The sequence below is a fragment of the Orycteropus afer genome, unplaced genomic scaffold, assembly GCF_000298275.1.
Source record: "Orycteropus afer afer isolate SDZICR_OR568_19922 unplaced genomic scaffold, OryAfe1.0 scaffold00043, whole genome shotgun sequence".
Taxonomy (NCBI): Eukaryota; Metazoa; Chordata; class Mammalia; order Tubulidentata; family Orycteropodidae; genus Orycteropus; species Orycteropus afer.
This window is the reverse complement of record NW_006921630.1, coordinates 14,172,465-14,193,824: the sequence shown is the minus strand read 5'-3', so window position 1 is coordinate 14,193,824 and position 21,360 is coordinate 14,172,465. Positions and strand designations below refer to the sequence as shown.

The window sequence follows — 21,360 nt, the reverse complement described above, 5'->3', positions numbered from 1 at the left end:
TGCCTAAGGCATTTGACTGCTAACCAGAAGGCTGGTGGTTTAAACCCACCAGCCACTCCTTGGAAGGAAGATGGGGCAATCTACTTCCATAGTGATACCGCCTTGGAAACCCAAGGAGGGGTTGCTATGAGTTGGGGCCAACTTGATAGCACATAACAACTACAACAACGTTTGACAGATCTCTAGCTCCAATCAGAGTACATAATTCCTCAGTGAATTGCACAGAAAATGTTCTCTTCCCCAAATAACATGAAATTTGATGTTTGTTTTGGCAGTTCTTGTGTGACCTTATTTAACACTAGACTGTAGCTACTTTAAGACTTCCATTAGCATGTTTTGAGTATTTGTGATGAGTTCAGTTTGCAGATCAATTTAGATAACAAAATAACATGTATTTGGGCCACCTGAATGCAGACCCTTTTTTGGATGTGAGATATATGATCTGATCTTTGTCTCCCAATTTTTTCCTGTCCGTGGTAGACAACTCAAAATGTTATACTCCCTATGAAACCAAACTCACTGCCATCAAGTCAGCTCCTACTTATAGTGACCACCATTGGGTTTTCAAGGCTGTATATCGTTACAGAAGCAGGCTGCCTCTTCCTTCTTCCTCATCTTTCACTAGAGCAGCTGGTGGGTTTGAACCACCAGGCATTTGGTTAGCAGCCAAATACCTTAACCACTATACCACCAGAACTACTAGTAAGCCAAAGCTGTATCTTGGTGGAGCTGTATATATTACAAATAAACTTGGTAAGTTGGTAGGCACAATTTCTTTTACCTTGTAGGATCGTACCTTTAAGCTTGATTTTGTAACAGCACAGTTCAAAGGGACAGTTGTTAATGTGTGTCATCTGACTCAGTGACCCTGTAGTATAGAGTAGAACTGCCTCATAGGGTTTCCTAGGCTGTAAATCTTTACGCAAGCAGATCTCTAGGTCTTTTCTCCCAAAGAGAGTAGATAGATCTTTATCATTCAAACCAAAGGAACTATTTTAAAATGTCAAATTTGTTTGAATTTCTAGATTTATGTGTTTTCTAGTAATGCAGCGTTTCTTTTCCTAATAATTCTTTTTCATAGTTTATTCATAAGAAAGAGTAATTCTAAACAAAGTAGCTTAGAAGTGGTATTAATGGCTTATATCATTTTGTATAGCCACTTGTGGGACTACTTTGTTTTAGCCATTGTTCCTTGGCCTCTACTTTTAAAACATTCTAAAACACTACCAGAGTTACATAAGAAATTCTATAATATCCTCTCAATGTTTTGTAATCAGACCTGGATACTCTGGAAAGGATTTTAACTCAGTAGGAGTAGGTCTTTCTGTTTGAGTTACATTAAGACCAGGTGCCACTGAGTCAGTTCAACTCATGGTGGTTGATCCCACGTGTATCAGAGTAGAACTGTGTGCATCCTAGGGTTTTCAGTGGGTGATTTTTTGGAAGTAGATCACCAGGCCTTTATTCTGAGATGCCTCTTGCTGGATTTGAGCCTCCAACCTTTCGGTTAGCAGCCAATCTCATTAACCTTTTGCACCACCTGGGTGCTACTAATCAGAGTTATTGAGGTATACAGTATTTTTTTTGCAAATAACACACCCACACATACAACATGTGGAAAGAACAAGATTATATAAAACAACTCTTGTATAACACTCACATTATTTGTCTAAAATACTGTAATTTACAAATAAAATTCCAATTTTAAGTGTATGATTCTCTTTTGACTAATGTACACAATTATTTAATCATCACTACAATCATGATTTAGAACATTTCCATTACTCCAAAAAAGTTTCCTTCTATCAATCTCTTTTACTCACTTTTGACTCCTAGCAACTATTCATCTACATTATCATATAAATGTCATCATACAATATATAGTCTTTTGATATAAATTCTTTTACTTAGCATAATGCTTTTGAGATTTATCCCAGTCATTGGATGGATGTATTAGTAATTTCCTTCTATTTATAGCTCAGTAATACACAACTGAGTTGCTAGAACCTAATTTATTTTTCCATTCACTAGTTGATGAACATTTGGCTAATTTCTGGTTTTGGGCTATTGTTAATAAAATTACTGTGAACACGTGAGTAAAATTATTGTGTGAAAATATGTTTTCATATATTTACCACCTAGTTATGGGGCTATCACGGAGTACCACTGGTAAGCGTAAGTTTAACTTTGTAGGAAACTGCCAGACTTCTCTAAAGTGGCGATACTATTTTATGTTCCTCACCAGCAATGTATAAAAGATTCAGTTACTCCACATTCTCTTGAACATTTGGCATTTTCAGTCTTATTAATTTTAACAATCCTAGTGGATGTTTAAGGAACCCTGGTGGTGTACGAAGGAGCTCTGGTGGTGCAGTGCTTAAGGCATTTGACTACTCACCAGAAGGCTGGCAGTTCAAACCCACCAGCCACTCCACAGAGGAAAGATGGGGCAATCTACTTCTGTAGAGATTTATCACCTCGGAAACCCAGTGGGGGTCACTATGAGTCAGGATCGACTCAATGGCAGTGAGTTTGGTTTTTTTTAATTTGGTGGTGCAGTGGTTAAGTGCTCAGCCACTGACCAAAAGGTCAGTGGTTTGAACCCATCAGTCTTTTCTGTGGGAGAAAGACATGGTGGTCTGCTTCTGTAAAGATACACAGTCTTGGAAACCCTATGGACAGTTCTACTCTGTTCTGTAGTGTTGATGTAGGTCAGAATTGACTAGACAGCAATGGGTATATGTGGTATAGTGGATGTTTAGTGGTATTGCATTATGAGTTTAATTTGATTTTCCTGATGACTAATGATGAAAATCATTCCATGTGCTTACTTGCTATTTGTATATTCTAGACATCAGTCTTTTATCACATGTGTATTGCAGATATTTTCTTCTAGTCTGTGGCTTGCCTTTTAACTTTCTTAAGAGTGTCTTTTGAATGCAGAGTTTTAAGTTGTGATAAAATTGGATTTACCATTTTGTTCTTTTATGATTCATTCTTTTTTATCCTGCCAAAAAATATTTGTCTAGCCTAAGGTTACAAAGATTTTCTTCTGGATGTTTTATAGTTTCAGCTTGTTCATTTATATGTGTGACCAATTTTGAGTTGATTTTTTTTTAAATTGTGATTTGAGTGAAAGTTTACAGAGCAAATTCACTTTCCATACAGCAGTTTACATACACTTTGTCTCATGACATTGACTACAATTTACCCCAATGCAACAGCTCCCCTCCTTCCTCCTGCTGATAGTAACCTCTTCCCTGTGTCCATCCCTCCATGTACTCATGCCCCCTGAGCTGTCTCCCTGTGCATTCACAGCCCTTCTTTCTCCCAGGATTGTTCTCTCCAAGGAGTGTATCTACCTCAGGTAAATGTTCACCTCATATGCCCATCTTTGTTTGGCTGGAAGCCACAGGTGTGGGTTCAATTCCAGAGCTGAAGAGCAGCTAGGGACCATAGTCTCAGTGGTTCCACCAGGCTCTATGAGGGCAGCAAACCTGTTCCCTTTTTTTTTTTCTTCCCCAAATGATTTTGAGTTTTGTTCCACATTGTTCTCCCTCTCTATCCAGGATCTCCTGCATAGATCACCCTCCGAGTGGTTGACAGTGGTAGCCAGGCACTGTCGAGTTCTTCTGGTCTCATAGTCGTATAGGCTGTGGATCACATGGTGTCCCAGTTGTTAGGACTAATTGTTTCCATGAATCTTTGGTTTTCTTCATTCTTCCTTGCTCTGGACGAGGAGAGACCCATCATTGCATCTAGGTGGCTGTTTGCAAGCTTTTAAGATCCCAGTGGCTGTTGAGTTTATTTTTGTATATGTTGTGAGAAAAGGATTGATTTTGACTTTTTTCTATGTAGATATCCAATTATTCTAGCAGCATTTATTGCTTTTCCCATTGGATTACTTTGCTATTTTTCTAAAAAATCAATTTGCTATATATGCTTGGTCTTCTTTATAGACTCCTATTGTGTTCCTTTGATCTAAATACTGTCCTTTGCCAATGCCACACTGTCTTGACTATAATAGCTTTATAGTAAATCTTGAAATAAAACAATATAAATATTTCTGGTTTGTTCTTTTTCAAAATTTTTTTGCTTATTCTAGCTTTTTGCACTTCTATAAAAATTTTAGGAGCTCTGGTAGCATAGTGCCTAAGGCACTTGACTGCTAACCAGAAGGCTGGTGGTTCAAACCCACCAGCCACTCCTCGGAAGGAAGGTTGGGCAATCCTACTTCCGTAGTGATACTGCCTCGGAAACCCAAGGAGGGGTCGCTATGAGTCGGGGCCGACTCGACGGCAAACAACAACAACAACAACAACATAAAAATTTTAGAATCACATGATCAGTTTCTACAAAAAAAAAGCCCACTGAACTTTTGATTCGGATTAAGTTGAATTGTAGATCACTTTGGGAAGAATTGAATTCACATCAGTATTGAGTCTTCCAGTCCATGAATATGGTATCATTCTCCATTCATTTAGGTCTCATTTAATGTCTCTCAGCAGTGTTTTGTAGTTTTCAATGTATAGGTCTCGCACATCTTTTGTTATATTTATCCCTAAATATTTCATATGTTTCATATACTCCTAAATGATAGTTTTTCCAACTTAATTTCCAATTTTCTGTTGCTGTTACATAAAAATACAAGTTTTTGTATTTCCTTATTTCCTGCAACATTGCTAAATTCACTTATTTCCAATAGCTTTTTTTTTTGTAGATTCCTTAGGATTTTGCACATGACAGATCATGTTGTCTGCAAACGGAGTTTTACTTCATCTGTTCCAGTCTGTCTATATGTCTTTTATTTCTTTTCTCTTGCAGTGGCTAGGACTTCTACTATTAAGTTGAATAGAAGTGACGAGATCCTTGCCTTGCTCCTAATCTTGGGGAGAAAGCAATTTCTTCGTTGATTATATTAGCTATTGATTTTTCATAGATGCTCTTTATCAAATTGAGTGAGTTCCCTTCTATTCCTAGTTTGCTGAGGGTTTTCATCATGAAAATTTTGTCAAATGTCTTTTCTGCATTTATTGAGGTGATCCATCTGACCAAAATCAAATTATTCAAATAATATTAAAGAGTTTAAAAACTTTTTCATCTAACTTTGAGTACAAACTATGTTAACACTATTCTACAGTGATTAAAGTCTTGTGAGCATTTTTGTTACTTGTTTCTCCTCAGCACTGAGGAGCATCCAATAAATTACACCACCATAAAGAAGAGTACATATTCAGTGTAGGAAGTGAGTCTAATGGTTTAATAGTTTAGATAAATGGAATCTGAGGAATAGATTTTTAGGTGACTAGGAATGGTGCACAAAGGGGAGTAGGAAAATTTGACTTGGGGTAATGAAAAGAGAAATGATGAATTTGTAGGTTCAATAGTAATTAGCATATGCTATCAGTGATTATGACTGCTAACCAGAAGGCTGGCGGTTCAAACCCACCAGCCACTCCTCGGAAGGAAGGTTGGGCAATCTACTTCCATAGTGATACCACCTCAGAAACCTAAGGAGGGGCTATGAGTTGGGTCCGACTCGACAGGACATAACAACAACAGCGATTAGGAGCTCTGGTGGTGCTGTGGTTAAAACATTCAGCTGCTAACCAAAATATTGGCAGTTCGAACCCACTGGCCTCTCTGTGAGAGAAAGATGAGGTAGTCTGCTTCCATAGAGTTACAGCCTTAGAAACCCTATGGGGCAGTTCTACTCTGTTCTATAGGGTCTCTATGAGTTGGAATCAACTCAATGGCAGTGGGTTTGGTTTGGTTTGGATCAGTAATTAGCCTTTGTTATAGATTGTTAAGTATCATTTGGAGAAATTCTTTAATTTTTATTTTACAAAAGAGTATCTTACCTGGTTCAAGGAGGGAAGTGTTTAACGATAAAGATCTGAAATAGAACATTAAAAATGCATATAACTTTGTTAAAAATTAAGTAGATTTGATATTTTCAAAAACTCACTTTCCTAATTAATCCTTTTGTGTTATTGTAGTGGAATAAATCTTCTCTTTCCCTAGTTTTGAAATTGGCTTTACTAAAAAGTCAATTTTTAATGCTGCATTGACTTTATTGTTTAGAGCAGAATTATGTCACTTCAAAGCCTCAGTAAATTTAGAGTTTAATGTGGAGAGATTCCTTTTTTGTGGTCTTGGAGGTTTTACTGTTTGCTTTTAGCTGGGCATATGTTCTCCTTAATTTATATAAGACTCTTTTGTCACTTGAGTTTTATTTCTGAGTGACTCCAGATCACATCAGTAGGAATAACTTATCCTTGTTTCTGGCAATATGTTGGAAAGAGGAAGTATTACAGTACCTCAAATAGACAGACAGTTGAAGCCTGATAAGACTGTTTATTTGCCACGTATGCATTACCCTGGGTTTATACAAATCAACTGTAATTTGCTTTGTGGTTAACCTGATGAAATGCTATGGTTTCATTTTTAGCTTTAATCTTAAAACAAGGGGACATACAGTATTTTTAACCTGGTTCAGAACTCCCCTATTTGATTACTCTGGTTTGCAATCGCAATTAGTATTTTTTTCATACCGGTATAAGTTCACGGTTTGAATTTCATATTTAATTTGAGACAAAGAGGTTTGTGTATGTGTGTTTTTGCAAAACACTAAAAATGGCTTTCTAAGCAGCAGTTTAAATAGTAAGGAACTCTTTATAAAAATCAAATGAAATTTGAATGATCACTTACAAACTATTTTTCAAAATATATCAGCAACTGTAAAAAAAATATTACTCTTCTTGAGTTACTTCTCTTACTCCTAAATATAAAACTGTAAAGGAATAAAAAAAATGATACATATTCTGAGAATTAATGTTTCTATTGAAATTGAGACATGAGAAATTCGGACTTTAACACATAAAAAGATACATTTAAAAATAATTAGGAATTTATGCTGATAAATTATATGTAATGTTAAAATTACAAAGTCTTGAATTCATAATGTGAATTTGCATGTGGATTTTCATCATATCAAAACATTTGATGCCTGGAATCATATTTTCAGGGAATAAATAATTATAGAGCACTGAATTTTTCTAAATACCTGAAGAGTTACAGTTTTCAGTGTTTTTTGTTTTCTTTAAGCCTGCTTTTAGTTTTTGTGTATATGTATGTGCCTCCCCCCTTTTTTTTTCAGCTATGTCTTTAGTGTTCCTGACTTCTGTTTTCCTGCTGCTAATGTGCTATAAGTTTGGAATTTGATAACTGAGTGTAGTGAGAAGCAGTAGGATAGAGTTGGACATGGAATCAGTAATATTTTTGCTGAACTTTAAGAATTAAAAGAGAATCATATGGACATTCAGGTAGTAAGAATAAGCCATATACAAAGTACAAAAAGTCAAGCTTGTTTTAGAAACTTTGCCATAGCAATACTTAGTGAGTACAAGAAAAGTCTCTTCAAGTTTCTGGAGGGAAAGAAAATATGTCTCAGGCATTTCATAAGCATTCATGTTTTTCTGGAAGTATAAGATAAGAGCTAACCCATGAATACCAGAAAAATACAACACCTGTAATCCATATAAACAAACCAACTGAGAACAGAATTCAGGCAGCCAATAGATGAATCAAAATAAAAACTTTAGAAATGTAATAGCCAGGAAAAAGTTGTATACATTAACTCTATTTTATGTAGCACACTAATGCTAGCAACTGTAGGAATTATGGTTACAGACCTGAATGCAGATGTTATAAATCTTGATAGTGTAAAAATACAGGCAGTCCTCATCTTGCACAGTTAATGTAATGATCATACAGGCTCAAACCATGCAAAGTGATACTGGTGATCAACAGGGAAAATAACAGTTGTCCTGTAACCTTTAAAAATATTTTTCAAAAGATTAAAAACGCTCTTTCTGTTGGTCATAAATGTATTTACCCACTACCATTGAGTCAGTTCTGACTCATGGTGACCCCTGTGGTTTCCAAGGCTGTAAATCTTTATGGAATTAGATTGCCTCATCTTCCTACCGGCAGCAGCTGGTGAGTTTGAACTGCTGACCTTCAGCTTAGCAGCTAAATACCTTAGCCACTGTACCACCAGAGCTCCTTTATGACTGTGTAGGGAAATGAAAGAAACAGTAAAACTAATATTTAGAACAGTATAATTCAAAATGTTAGAAACAAATTTTTTCTTTCTTTGTAAGAAACTTAAGACTAGTTTGAACAGTGCTTGCCTTTTTCTCATTTTTATCTTAAGATACACTAAGTATCTTTTCTGTGCTTTGGTAAATTGTCATACTCTTTTCTAAATTTGAATCAGCTTCCAACATTTTATTCACTGTACCTTTGAATAGCATGAAATATTTCTGAAATTCCTTTGATGGGAAGTTTTTGGGGTCATTTCTTCTGGGACGTCTTCATCATTTATGTCACCACCACTTTTCTCATTTAGGCCAATAATTTCACCTTCACGAAGTTCCTTTGGCTGCATACATAATAGCAGCAGTGTTAAGTTTCCCATGGTTGGCCATTACTTCTAAAACTCCATTTGCATTTGATTCATATTTTGCTTCTGGTGTTACCATTTTTTGTATCTTTGCTGTACTTTTTTCTTTGTTGGCTAATTTCCTCTTTCAGTTATCCATATTTTAAAGCATCATGTACATTTATCACTGGGAAACACGAGGCATCACAGCTCTACACTATGCTGTCTGTGTGAACTGAATCACAGATGCTCAGTGATCACTCACCAGTACTTTGGAAGAAGTTATGGTCAATGATCATGATAAGCATTTGTTATTTATATAATGATTTGTGAACTGAAGAGCTAAAGTTTATACTTTAACTGGTAATCTGCTTCCCCTCCCTCCATTCTCATTTTCCAGTGTTAACTACTGTTAAGAATGGTATTTATTCCAGATTCCAAAGTTTGTACTTTATGCAATTTGTTGTTAGTTGCAGTCAAATCGGCTCTGATTCGTAGGGACCTTATGTGTAACAGAATGAAATGATTCTCGGTCCCATGCCATCCTCATCACTGATGGCAGGTTTGACTCCATTTTTGTGGCTGTCATGTCAGTCCATCTCATGGAGGGTTTCCCTCGTTTTTGCTCATCTAGTGGCGTAGTGCCTAAGGAATATGACTGCTAACCTGAAGGCTGGTGGTTCAAACCCACCAGCCATTCCTTGGAAGGAAGTTTGGGCAATCTACTTCCATAGTGATACCACTTTGGAAACCCAAAGGGATTGCTATGAGTCAGATCCCACTTGATGGCAGTTGCACACAGGTTACCAAATATGATCTTTTCTAGACATTGGTCTTTCTAGATGGACATTCATGTCCAAAGTAAGCGAACTGAAGTCTCTTCAGCTTTACTTCTAAGGAGTGTTCTGGTTATGTTTCTTCTAAGACTGATTTGTTACTCACTGTTAATATACGATGGTAACTGAAATTTGAACCATGTGGTTGTGGGACTGGTATTATTTAACTAAATTGTGGTCATTGAAACTCATGCAGAGTGAAACCATGTAAAGTGAAAACTGCTGTAATAACATAACTGAAAAAGTCCTGAATTGATTGGGAAAAAGTGTGACTGCATTAGTCCTGTTTTTTTATTGCAGGGCGGCAATAAACATTGTCTAAAGTTGAAACATCTAATTAACACAATGATTCTAACCTCTAAATGTTTCTCATAATCGTAATTTATTAATATTAGAGGAATTTTTAAGGACTCTTCCCCTGGTGAAGAAAATACAAAGTTCAATAGGTCTTTCTGTTTTTCTTCTGTTTATTTCCTTTTCTGTTAAGAGCAGGGACCAGTGGGTGGAGATGTTCCAGGCCAGTTTCACTGAAGTAAGCACCTAATTTAAGGAGCCTAGTTCCAGGCTTTGGGCCATGTGCTCATGAACTTCCATCTCCTTTGGGTATTAAAATGATTCCCACTAAACCTGTCTTTATTCCTAGCACTCAGTTGTTCTTAGTGTAGCTTCATCTCCTGCTACTCACTTTTGGTACTTAAAAATTTATTTTCTTGCTCTCAAATTGAGCTATATGTTAAAAATTATTTTCAAAAATTCACCCAACATTTCAGTATGTTTCTAGTGGGTAGGAGGGAAAATTCTTGCATTTACTTATCACCATCACCATCTAGACCGGAAATGCTCTGTTGTCATTATCCTTAAAAAAAAAAAAATTCCATTCACAATAGTAATTCAAACTATAAAACCAGTTGCTGTCAAGTTGATTCCAACACATGGCAATCCCATGTATGAAAGAGTGGAACTGTGCTTTATAAGCTTTAAGTGAGATATGCGTATGTATTTGATTGTATATGGGAAAATCTGGAGTAAGTGCCATTCTTAGGTTACCACTGGGTAATGTGAAGGAAAGGAGGGGAAGCAGATTACCAGTGAAAAATGTTTCTTACATTGTTTGACATTTTTCTATGAATATATTACATTTGTGATTATTTTTTTTAAGAAAAAGATTCCACAAACTGAAAGGATAGTAAAATTTGACTTTCCTTAATTTTTTTTTTTTTAAACTATGAAAAAGTTGTAATCTCTAGATGATGTGTGCCTCACTTTATTTTTCTTAGTGACTCATTAAGGTTTTCCTTGCAGGAACATGCTTACCCAGCTGATGAACTCATGCCCTTAACCTGCAGAGGTAGAGTTCGAGGCCAGGAGCCAAGTCGGGGTGATGTTGATGATGCCTTGGGAAAGTGAGTATTTACACATGGTATGACATGGCATCTTGAGGTACTCAAGTGTTAGACTGCTAGGAGTCAGTTTATAATCAGATTTCTGGGGATTGGCTAAATTTTAAACACTATTGTAACTATTTCTTTAAGCTCTTTCATTTCCTTATGTTATTATTTGTAAAAAAAAAATTAACCAATTTATCTCTTAGATCTGTGAAAAGTTGAGCTATTTGTTAAGTTGGATATGACTTTTGAAATGTATGTAAAGTTACTAATGCATTATAATGTGTTGGTACTTTGTTTATCATTTGCTTAAAAGATCTAATCAATGTTTTCATTCATCCTGAAAGTTATGTAGATATGATGAACATAAATGTGGTGTTAAGGCTTTTCAGATTCTTTCAGTGCTTTATCAGTTATATTGTGGTAGTTAATTAAAACAATCAATAGGATATAAATAAGTCTGCTTATACATTCATGGATAAAATATTTAGAATTTTAATGTTTTGTATCTCGTTACACTTGATTTTTAGATTTTCTCTGACGCTAATTGATTCTTTGGACACTCTTGTGGTATGTATTTGTATTTATAAATTTCATAATATTCATACTTAGCTGTTATGAATATAGTCATAACAGTGATTGTGAAATAGAAGCCTTCAGAATATAAGATGTTCTGATCTTTGCTCTAAAGAAATCTTTCACACTGTTAAGTTGATAATGTCAAGTAGAATTATCTAGAATAAAGGAGATCCTCAGCTAATTTGTAGAGATGCTAGTTTATGTGATGGTACCTTAACCAGGAAGTAGTAAGTTAGGCTCCTTTACTTTCGACAAGGAAGTTGAAGCTGTTGGAAGAAAGAAGTTTTAGAAATTACCATTGATACTCTTGTTCCAAAATGATATGCCATAATGATAGTGAAATTGTTAAATTACAATTTTTATATGTTATGCTCATAAACAGAATTTCTTTTTGCCCCAGCAGTGACTTTTAGCACAAAGTGATCACTTCTTGGCACTGCTTTTCAACCTCATAGGATGAAAAATTTAAATTAATTCTGTTTGGGGGTGGTTTATAATGTCAGAGAGGAAAGATTGAGCTTCAGATGTCTAAATACAGTATCTTTTAGTGTTTTTGCTTTCAGATCTTTTATGGTATAAAAAGTAGGCTTGTTTGAGGATTTTCCTTAAGACATACTACTCAACTTTGAGGTAATGCACCAAGTACTGATTAATATTAAAAACAAAAACAAAACTTTGGGGTAGCAGAAATTATTTGGAACCAGGCTTTTCTACATGATATTATTTCTGTATTCTTCTTTTACTGGGATGTGTTTTGTTAGGTCAGAAATTCTCAACACTACCAGTACCTTAGGACTACCTGGAAGTTTTTTTAAAAAAATACCAACACTTCTTCGCATGATGTTCTGATTTAATTGTTGTTCTAGAGTAATCTGGGTCTTACTTATTCCTTTAAAGCATCTCTTGTGGTTCTAAAATGCAGCCAGGACTGAGGAGGCATTGTATTAGCTCTTTCTTAGCTGGTTCATTTTCTGGAAATTAATGGAATGTGTAACCTATTTTCTGATGACTATGAGAATGAAGAGAGAATATTGTATGTCTTGTTTTTGGATTAGGGGTCTCAGGTGTTTTATATATAATAGGAGAAGAGAAAAAGATAAACAAAATATCTTGGGAGGCACAAATTACCACCTTGGGAGAAACCAACTGGTGTGTTTCTTTGTAACCTGTAGCTGAGTTATGCACATCAAGTGAATTTTGATGTGGATGAGTAATTGGGGAGCAGTAGCTATTTGTTAGGAAAGACCATCAACCCAAAACCCACAACCACCAAGTCAGTTCCAACTCAGAGTGACCCCCATTGGGTTTCCAAGGCTGTAAATCTTTATGGAAGTAGATTGCTTCATCTTCCTCCTGCAGAGAAGCTGGTGGGTTTGAACCGTCAGCCTTCTGGTTAGCAGCCAAGACCATAGGTGGGCTTAAGTTTTTTTTCTCATTCTGTCATTATCCTTAACCCAGTCACGCTACAAACTCTTGGTTAACTACCCCAATATTGACCTAAGATTTTTTAAAAATTTATTTATCAGAAATGAAAAAGGCGATTCCAAAGCTGCATAACATGAAAAATTTGTTGGCCTAATTAAGCAGCCATTACATACTTTTAAAGGTGCTAGATACCCTTCAGGTTTTACCAATTAGATGCTTTGACAGTTGTTCTTAAAATATAGTTCATGGATCAGCAGCATTAGCATCATCTGGGAGCTTGTTAGAAATGCAAATCCTAGGGCTTCAGCCCAGATGTACTGATTTAGAAACTCTGGGGATAAGACTCAGCAGTCTCTTTTAAAAAGCTGTGGGTGATTCTGGGGAGCTCTGGTGGCATAGTGCCTAAGGCACTTGACTGCTAACCAGAAGGTTGGTGGTTCAAACCCACTAGCCACTCCTTGGAAGGAAGATTGGGCAATCTACTTCTGTAGAGATACTACCTCAGAAACCCAAGGAGGGGTCTCTTTGAGTCAGAGACAACTCGAGGGCACATAGTAACAACAGGTGATTCTGATAAAAAGTAAAATTTGCAGTGCTTTTTAAGCTTCACTGTACTACAGGTTATTTAGGGATCTTATTAAATGCTCCCAAGGTTGTGGCCCAAGAATCTCTATTTTTAATAGTTGCCTGCTGCTCCTCGTCGGTGGGCACACTTTGCGTAATAAGATTATAGTGTAACCAGAATTCTGGCTTCTTGGGGCAAGGAATAGCAAGAAGTGATCACAAATATAGATATCTGTGATGCTGGACAAATTATTTAACTTTTCTGGATTCCTGTTTTCACCTTGGAAGATCTTTGGCTGGATGTCTAAGGTCTCTCTCAGCCCAAACATTATATCTCTTGGATCTTTGGTTCATATTTAGATAACTTCTGTTTGTTGAAGATGTCTTCAAGAGTTGTCAAGAAGAAAGACTAATGAAGTCTTATGAACATTTTTAATGATACTTTATAAACCCTTTACATTTCAGTATTTTTCAAGTGGGAATAACCTAGCAATGTATTATATACCACCATAGCTTTGAAATACACAAATTCATTTTAATTTTTGTCATTAAGCATTTCTTTACAATTTTAATAGAAGAATTATAGGAAATGAAGGTACTTTGAAAGTTTTCCTTAAGAAGAGTATTTCCACAACATGAAAAATGTGATCAGTGTCCCTGAGTTGTAAATGTGGAAGTTGTTGTTGTATTGTGCCATCGAGTCGACCCAACTCATAGCCACCCCTCCTTGGGTTTCCGAGGCAGTATCGACTCGATGGCACAATACAACAACAATAAGAGGCTTAGGAAGACAGACCTGCGGGTCTGCTTCTGAAAGGTCACAGCCTTGAAAATCCTATGGAACAGTTCTACTCTGCACACATGGGGTCACTGTGAGTGAGAAACAACTCAACAGCAGCTAAAAACAACAAAATACCATAGATCATAAGCTACTATACATTCTTTGTGAGTAAAACTTATAAATAGACAGGAAGAAGAAAAAAAAAAAAGAAGAGTATTTCCTAAAGGGCATTATGGAGTAATATTATTTTTACTGACAATATCTTTTTCAGTAAAGCAATCTACATTTAGAAGAAATCCTATCTTACATATTTTGTCTCTGGTGGCATAGTGCCTAAGGCATTTGACTGCTAACCAGAAGGCTGGTGGTTCAAACCCACTAACCACTCCTCAGAAGGAAAGCTAGGCAATATACTTCTGTGGAGATACTGCCTCGGAAACCCAAGGAGGGGTCGCTATGAGCCGGATCCGACTCAGTGGCAGTGAGTTATATTTGTCTGGATGCAAGTATTAATATTTCTAATTTATGAATTAATATTTCCTTTACTTTGTGATTATTTTTTTCATTTAGTGATTTAGTTATTTGAAAATATCAGCATGACACATCACTGGCAGTACACATGACCTTATCATTTTTCTTTTGGTCATATCATAGTAAAGTAATAGTTGTATTGTTAGAGTTTGATCTTTAAATTTAAACTGTTGTTCGTAATTCCAACCATTTAGTTTGTATTGATTTTAATGGAGCAAAGCACTAAAACTTACCTTTAAATTTGACATTTCTATGAAATCTGTAGAGAAACACTGAAGCAAATTAAACATAATACAGGAAATGATGAGCCCTGGATTCATCCTTTGTTATCAGCTAGGGTCTTAAGAAGTTCATTAACTAAGGGAGCTGTAGAAAGAATTTTCTAATTAATTACAGACAAGGAACACTTTCTTTTCTTCTTCTTTGAAGTAAGTAGCATTGGTTGTTTTGATTTTGGTGAGGAAGGGAAAGAAGCTGTATTTCTATTAGAAAAACAGTTTAGACCTCCAAGAAAATAAATGAGAGGAGTCTGACTACAAGTTAAAAAAAAAACACAAACAAACCAAACTCACTGCCATCGAGGCAATTCTGACTCATAGCAATCCCCATTGGGTTTCCAAGGCTGTAAATCTTTATAGAACTAGATTGCCTCATATTCCTCCCACAGAGCAGCTGATGGGTTTGAACCACTGACCTTCTGGTTAGCAACCAAATGCCTTATTCACTATGCCACCAGAGCGCCTTTTTCTACAAGTTAAAAAATTAAAACTCACTGCCATCAAGTCTGTCCCGACTCATAGTGACCCCTCCTTGGGTTTCTGAGGAGGTATCTCTACAGAAGTATATTGCCCAATCTTCCTTCTGAGGAGTGGCTGGTGGGTTTGAATTGCCAGTCTTCTGGTTAGCAGTCATATGCCTTAGGCATTATACCACCAGAGCTCCCTATAAGTTAGAAGAGTTCAAAAGGGAAGAGTTCTCTGGAGATAGGTCTAAGGAGAAGAACATGATTAGCAAAGTGATATTAAAAAGCGTTATGTGTACGTGGACCATTGTGTCCCATTCCAAAAGTGCTGAAAGGACTATCACACTGACATTTGTTGCTGCAGCACTTACATGGACTTTGAGGTTGAAAGGGGAAAGCAGTCAGTTTTAAAATAGGTCTCACAGTACATTTTACTTGGATTTTAATCAGAGATACTCTTATGGAACAGAAATAGAATTTTCATTGAAGGTATCAAATCAAGTAAAAAAGGACTATGAAGATTATCAAAACAAAGTCAAGTAATAGAAAGCTCCTTTTAATAGATTTAGCTTATAAATATCATCTAACTGTGTAACCTTAATTAAGACTAAATAACCCAAGTAACCTATGTAATGACAGTGACCTCTTCAAGGAGCTCATTGCACAAATCCACAGAGTAGAGGTCATCTCATGTAGTTCTAGGTCATTGGTTATATATTAAGAAACCAGTAACAATTTCAAAGTTCCAATGATATTTCAGTGTGACTAAAAGATCCATGTAAAGATTCTGTTTATTTGGGCACTTTTTTTTTTCTTCTTTTTTTTGGATATTACCACATTTTTATAATATGCTTAAATGAAATATTATTTTATATGTGTCACTTTTTAGACTCTTTTAACTGCTCATTCTGAAAATATTTTTCTTTGACTTGGTAGAAAAACCTTTTTTTTAATAATTTTCTTCTCCTAGGTATTAAATAAAACTAAAGAATTTGAAGATGCGGTACAGAAAGTTTTAAGAGATGTTAATTTAGATAATGATGTAGTTGTATCAGTCTTTGAAACAAACATCAGAGTTCTTGGGTAAGTATGTAAGATATTAAAGCTGTAGTTTTATTAACAGAAAAGTTTAGAGTATACAGTTTATTACTTAATGGCAATAAAGCAAGACATTTTTTATGTTTAAAAGAAAAACATTTGGAAATTATGAAACAGGCTGTGGGATGACCTAGTATATATTAGTCACAGATAGCACCACCAGACTTTGGAGATAGTTGTAGACTTGCATCAAAGGTAATCCCTGTGCATTGTTAAGAAAGGGCTATAGGTTGAATATTTGTCATGTTGCTACCTCATGGGTTCTTTTCTAGCTCACATAGTTTGCTAATGTTAGCTAGCATCTCTTCAGAGAAGCTGAATGAAACTGCTATTAAGATTATCTCTCACCTAAACAGTTAAATACTATTGGGTCTTTAGAAGTACGGAATTACAGGATTTATTCATTTAAGTTTCAGTGTTACTTATTTTTATATTAAATGATTACTTTTGTGTTTCTGTAATGTCTTTCTGTTATCAGACAAAAAATGATCTGTTTTTCAATTAAATTTTAAAAATCATTTAAAAAAATAGCTTTTCACAGTTTGTTAGTCTATCACATTTAATACAGGGCAAAGTTAATTTTTTTATGTTATAATATGTTAAATTTATTAAAATTAAATCTGTCAAATTTCTTTGAATGTTCTTTATTTTAAGAAAATATATGATATTTAAGAATGACAAACATCTGATTTTTTTTTTTTATTGGCTATATGGTTCTAATGATTTGCCATTATAATGAGTTAGGTAAAGGATTAAGTTTTCTGTATTCTTTCCTTCTGTGTGCTAAATTTTTGATAATACAATACCTGCACCTTGTTACTATTTTGTTTAAGTATTTTTAAGATGTGAATGATGTTTCACATCTACAATTGTAGGGGTCTTTTGGGTGGACACTCATTGGCAATCATGCTGAAAGAAAAAGGCGAGTACATGCAGTGGTACAATGATGAACTTCTCCAAATGGCAAAGCAGTTGGGTTACAAACTTTTACCAGCTTTCAATACTACCAGTGGCCTTCCTTATCCAAGAGTAAGTAGTTCTAAAAAATATGACTTTATATACTATATATGACTTATAAATAAGTCTTTATATACTTCCTTTGCTGTCTTAAAAAGTGAACTTTGATCTGCAGCTGCTTAAGGCTAGAAAAAATGCCTCAAAATTACATGACAAAATTGTATTGACATTTCAGCCGATTCACGTATAGTTGCAGTGAGAATTTAGATTAGTTTAAGCCTTAATATGTCACTGTGTAACAGATTAGATTATACTACACAAGGAAGAAACAGATGTCAGACTAGAATTTGGGCATAGATTTATTTGTGTAGAAGATGAAGCAGACAGAGTGGATGCCAACTCTCCAAAGGAAATGGTAGAGAAAATATGTGACAGACAGGTGGGAGGAGGAAGCAGTGTCAGTGAAAAGGAGAGTCAGAGACTTAGGAGAACCATCATGTATTGTGCAGTGTTATAAAATCCAAAAAAAGCACCTTCAAAAGGAAGACCATCGGAGTAGCCATTAATTTTTTTTTTTAATGAGACACAGAGGTAAATCTCTTATTCTGGGTTTTTATATTTTATGTAGCTCTCCTCTGAACATTCTTACATACATATTTTTACACATTTTGTTATTTTTTCTTGGGATAAATTACTAGAGGAGATGTCTTAGTTACCTAGTGCTGCTATAACAGAAGTACCACAAGTGGATGCTAGAAGTCCAAATTCAGGGTGTTGGCTCTAGGCAAAGGCTTTCTCTGTTGGCTCTGGAAGAAGGTCCTTTTCTTTCCAGTTTCTGCTTCCTGGTTCCTGATGTGTCTTGGAATCTGTCTTACCCCATCTCTCTCACTGCTTGCTTGTTTGATCTCTTTTATGTCTCAAGGAGATTGACTCAATATACACCCTACCCTAATCCTGCTCATTAACATAACGAAAACTACATCTTCCCAAATGGGATTATGACCACAGATATTGAGGTTAGAATTTAGCACATATTTTTTGAGGGACATAATTCAATCCATGAGAAGAGGAAATAAGTCACAGAGTAGAGAATACTTTTTAAGACTTTGGTTGCTGATAGTTTTAATTGCTCTCCAGAAAGGTTCTACATTTATGCTTTCTTAGTGTTGTATGAAGGAGCTCTGGTGGTAACAGTGGTTAGGCTCTTGGCTGCTAATCTAAAGATTAACAGCTCGAACCCAGTCATTAGTTCCGAGGAAGAAAAGACCTGGTGATCTGCTCCCGTAGAAATTACAGCCTACCAAAAGAAGTATTTACTAAATGTGCGTAAGGCAGGCAGTTATTTTTCTGTAGTTCTCTTCTAAAAATAAACTGTTAAAATCGTTTTGGCACTTCAAAGACTACTAAGAAAATGAAATAACTTACTTTGTTTTACTATAATGCTCATAGTTGTGGTGTCCTCTGTTTTACTTCTTTAACTCCTTCTCAAGAAATTCCTCAAAATTCAGTATCTCCATTTGTAACAAAAATTAAAAATATTTAAAGTTAAATAAGTTTATATATATTGCTTGAAATAACTTTGCTTTTAATTTTAATATGCTAAGAACAAAATAACAAGTAAGTTTACCCACACAAATAATCAAGTAAATTCTAATTAAAATATGGTTTCATTTTTTCCTCATTAAGTTGGCAAAGAAGAGTAATACAGAGTGTTGACAGTAGTACAGTGACATATTTACTCTCATACAAACATTGTGTTAGGTGCCATCGAGTCGATTTCAACTAATAGCAACCCCCTGTGATACAGTAGAATGCCCATAGGGTTTCCACTTGAGGAAATTCTTTCTTTTTAAATTGCATTGAACAAGTTTGAAAAGATTAAGATGATCTGCTCCATAGACAGTTGTGTTAAGAACAGGGCTTCGAACCTGTTGTGCTGAGAATTTACATTTCTACCTCAGGTACACTGAATCAGAATCTACATTTTAATAAGATCCTCAGGTAATTCTTACAGATATGCAGGTGATTCTTATGTATACATGTGCATGTGAATATTGATATACTTATGTATAATAATGTATAAGAATCACCTGGAGATCTTATTAAAATGTAGATTCTGATTCAGTGTATCTGGGGTAGAACTGCAAATTCTCAGCTGGGGGTCAAACTGGAATGAACTGGTTTGAAGCCCTGGTTAAGAAAGAGTATTTTTAGGTAATTTTATAGCAATCGTCTTGTAATAGTAAAGGTTGTAATTCATTATGCAAACATCTTAATATTTGTAATGTACTAAAAATTTGTTGATTCAAAGAAAGTGTTTCTCTTTTTGCCAGGAGAGTGGGGAGAGATGTTAATGAGGTACAAAAGTTTGTTCTGCGGCTTTGGCTTTCCCTGGCTACCCCTTGGACCTTTACATTCTGAGCTTTCAGCTACCCCCAACCAATGATATTTCATCTCCTCAATTTTAGATATTAGCATTTGTTGCCTGTTTCTTTTATTTGGCATTTACTTATGGCTTTCCAATGTTAGTTATCTTCTTATTTACATATCTGTCTTATTTGTTCTGTCTGAATTTTAAGCTCCTTGAGTGCAAGAATACTGTCTAATTCTTTGTATTTTATTACTATGTCCACCACATAGTAGGTACTTAATAAATATTGATCAGATGATTGCAGTAATTAATAGAAGAAGAAAATGTTTTCACTTTTGAATCTTGTTGCAAATATTTATAAAAATTATTATACTTTACCTTAATATAATAATTAAATTTGTATTTCATTATTGAAGATTGATTAATTCTAAGTTCATTATTCTTAACATCAGTTTTCAGTTATGGTTTTGTAGATAGGGATATAGGAAGCATAAAGGGACACAGGTAGTTTTTAATATTGTTCCTGGTACAGACCTATCTAAAACTAGTTACTCTCGCAGAAGTGCAATCAGTAGAGACAGTTAAGAATTTGGGTAAGAGTAGAAGGGTGTGGCCAAGCTAAAAGCATCTGGTTGTTGTTAGGTGCTAGCCATCAAGTTAATTCCAACTCATAGGGACCCTGTGTGACAGAGTAGAGTTGCTCCATGGGGTTTTCTTGGCCATGATCTTTATGGCATCAGATCATCAGGTCTTTCTCCCATAAAGCTGTTAGGTGGATTCAAACCACTGACCTTTTGGTTAGCAGCTGAGCACTTAGCTGTTGTGCTACCAGGGCTCCTAAAAGATATGAAACTTGTTATAAACGCCTCAGGTAATATTCTAAGAAGTAAATAAAATGGCAGTACTGAAGTCATCCTTGTGATCCACTCCTCATGTCTCATCTGCATCTAATTTTTTGTTTGTTATGGAGTGGGTGTCTTTCCTGTGTCCTTGTTTAGAAATTTCTAGAGTCTGTTGATTGGACACTACTAAGATTATAGGCATATCTAGCAATTGCGTTCTGCAAGTCAGTTGAAGTATAAATCTATTTGAGCTTCTCTTAGAAGAGTTTTTGAATAATAACTGACCCAAGAAAATACTCATGTTTTGTATTTGATTTTTTGTTGTTGTTGTTAGGCTAAATCTTTGGCATAATCTTGTTTTTTTGTTGTTTATGTGAACTATAGAAGGGGAGCTCTGCTAGCATAGCACCTAAGGCGCTTGACTGCTAATCAGAAGGCTGGTGGTTCAAACCCACCAGCCACTCCTTGGAAGGAAGGTTGGGCAATCTACTTCCGTAGTGATACCGCCTCAGAAACCCAAGGAAGGGTCGCTATGAGTCAGAGACAACTTGATGACACACAACAACATAGAAGAACATCCTAGTTTTAATCAGTGTCTAATCAGTTTAGTTCTAGTTAATCCAGGTTTATACTGTAGTATATTCAGCCATCTTTGAAATGTTTACAGAATATTTACTGTGTTGTTTGCTAGCCTGCCAGCAAGGCAATATACTCCATATATCAAAACTCTTTAAAACCTGTAAATAAAATTTGAGTCTCTTTTTAAATACATCCTATAACTTAAATCAGTTTCTCTATGTTGA

The 21,360-nt window shown here is 35.4% G+C and overlaps 1 protein-coding gene across 1 annotated transcript in view; it reads left to right on the top strand.

Moving 5' to 3' along the window:
• EDEM3 (ER degradation enhancing alpha-mannosidase like protein 3) overlaps positions 1–21,360 on the top strand; it is an 83,453-nt gene that overhangs the window by 13,269 nt on the left and 48,824 nt on the right. The window contains exons 3-6 of the mRNA XM_007937679.2: positions 10,585–10,685; positions 11,198–11,237; positions 16,260–16,372; positions 17,263–17,416. Coding sequence (XP_007935870.2) covers positions 10,585–10,685; positions 11,198–11,237; positions 16,260–16,372; positions 17,263–17,416 — 408 coding nt within the window. The remainder of the gene's footprint in view (positions 1–10,584; positions 10,686–11,197; positions 11,238–16,259; positions 16,373–17,262; positions 17,417–21,360) is intronic.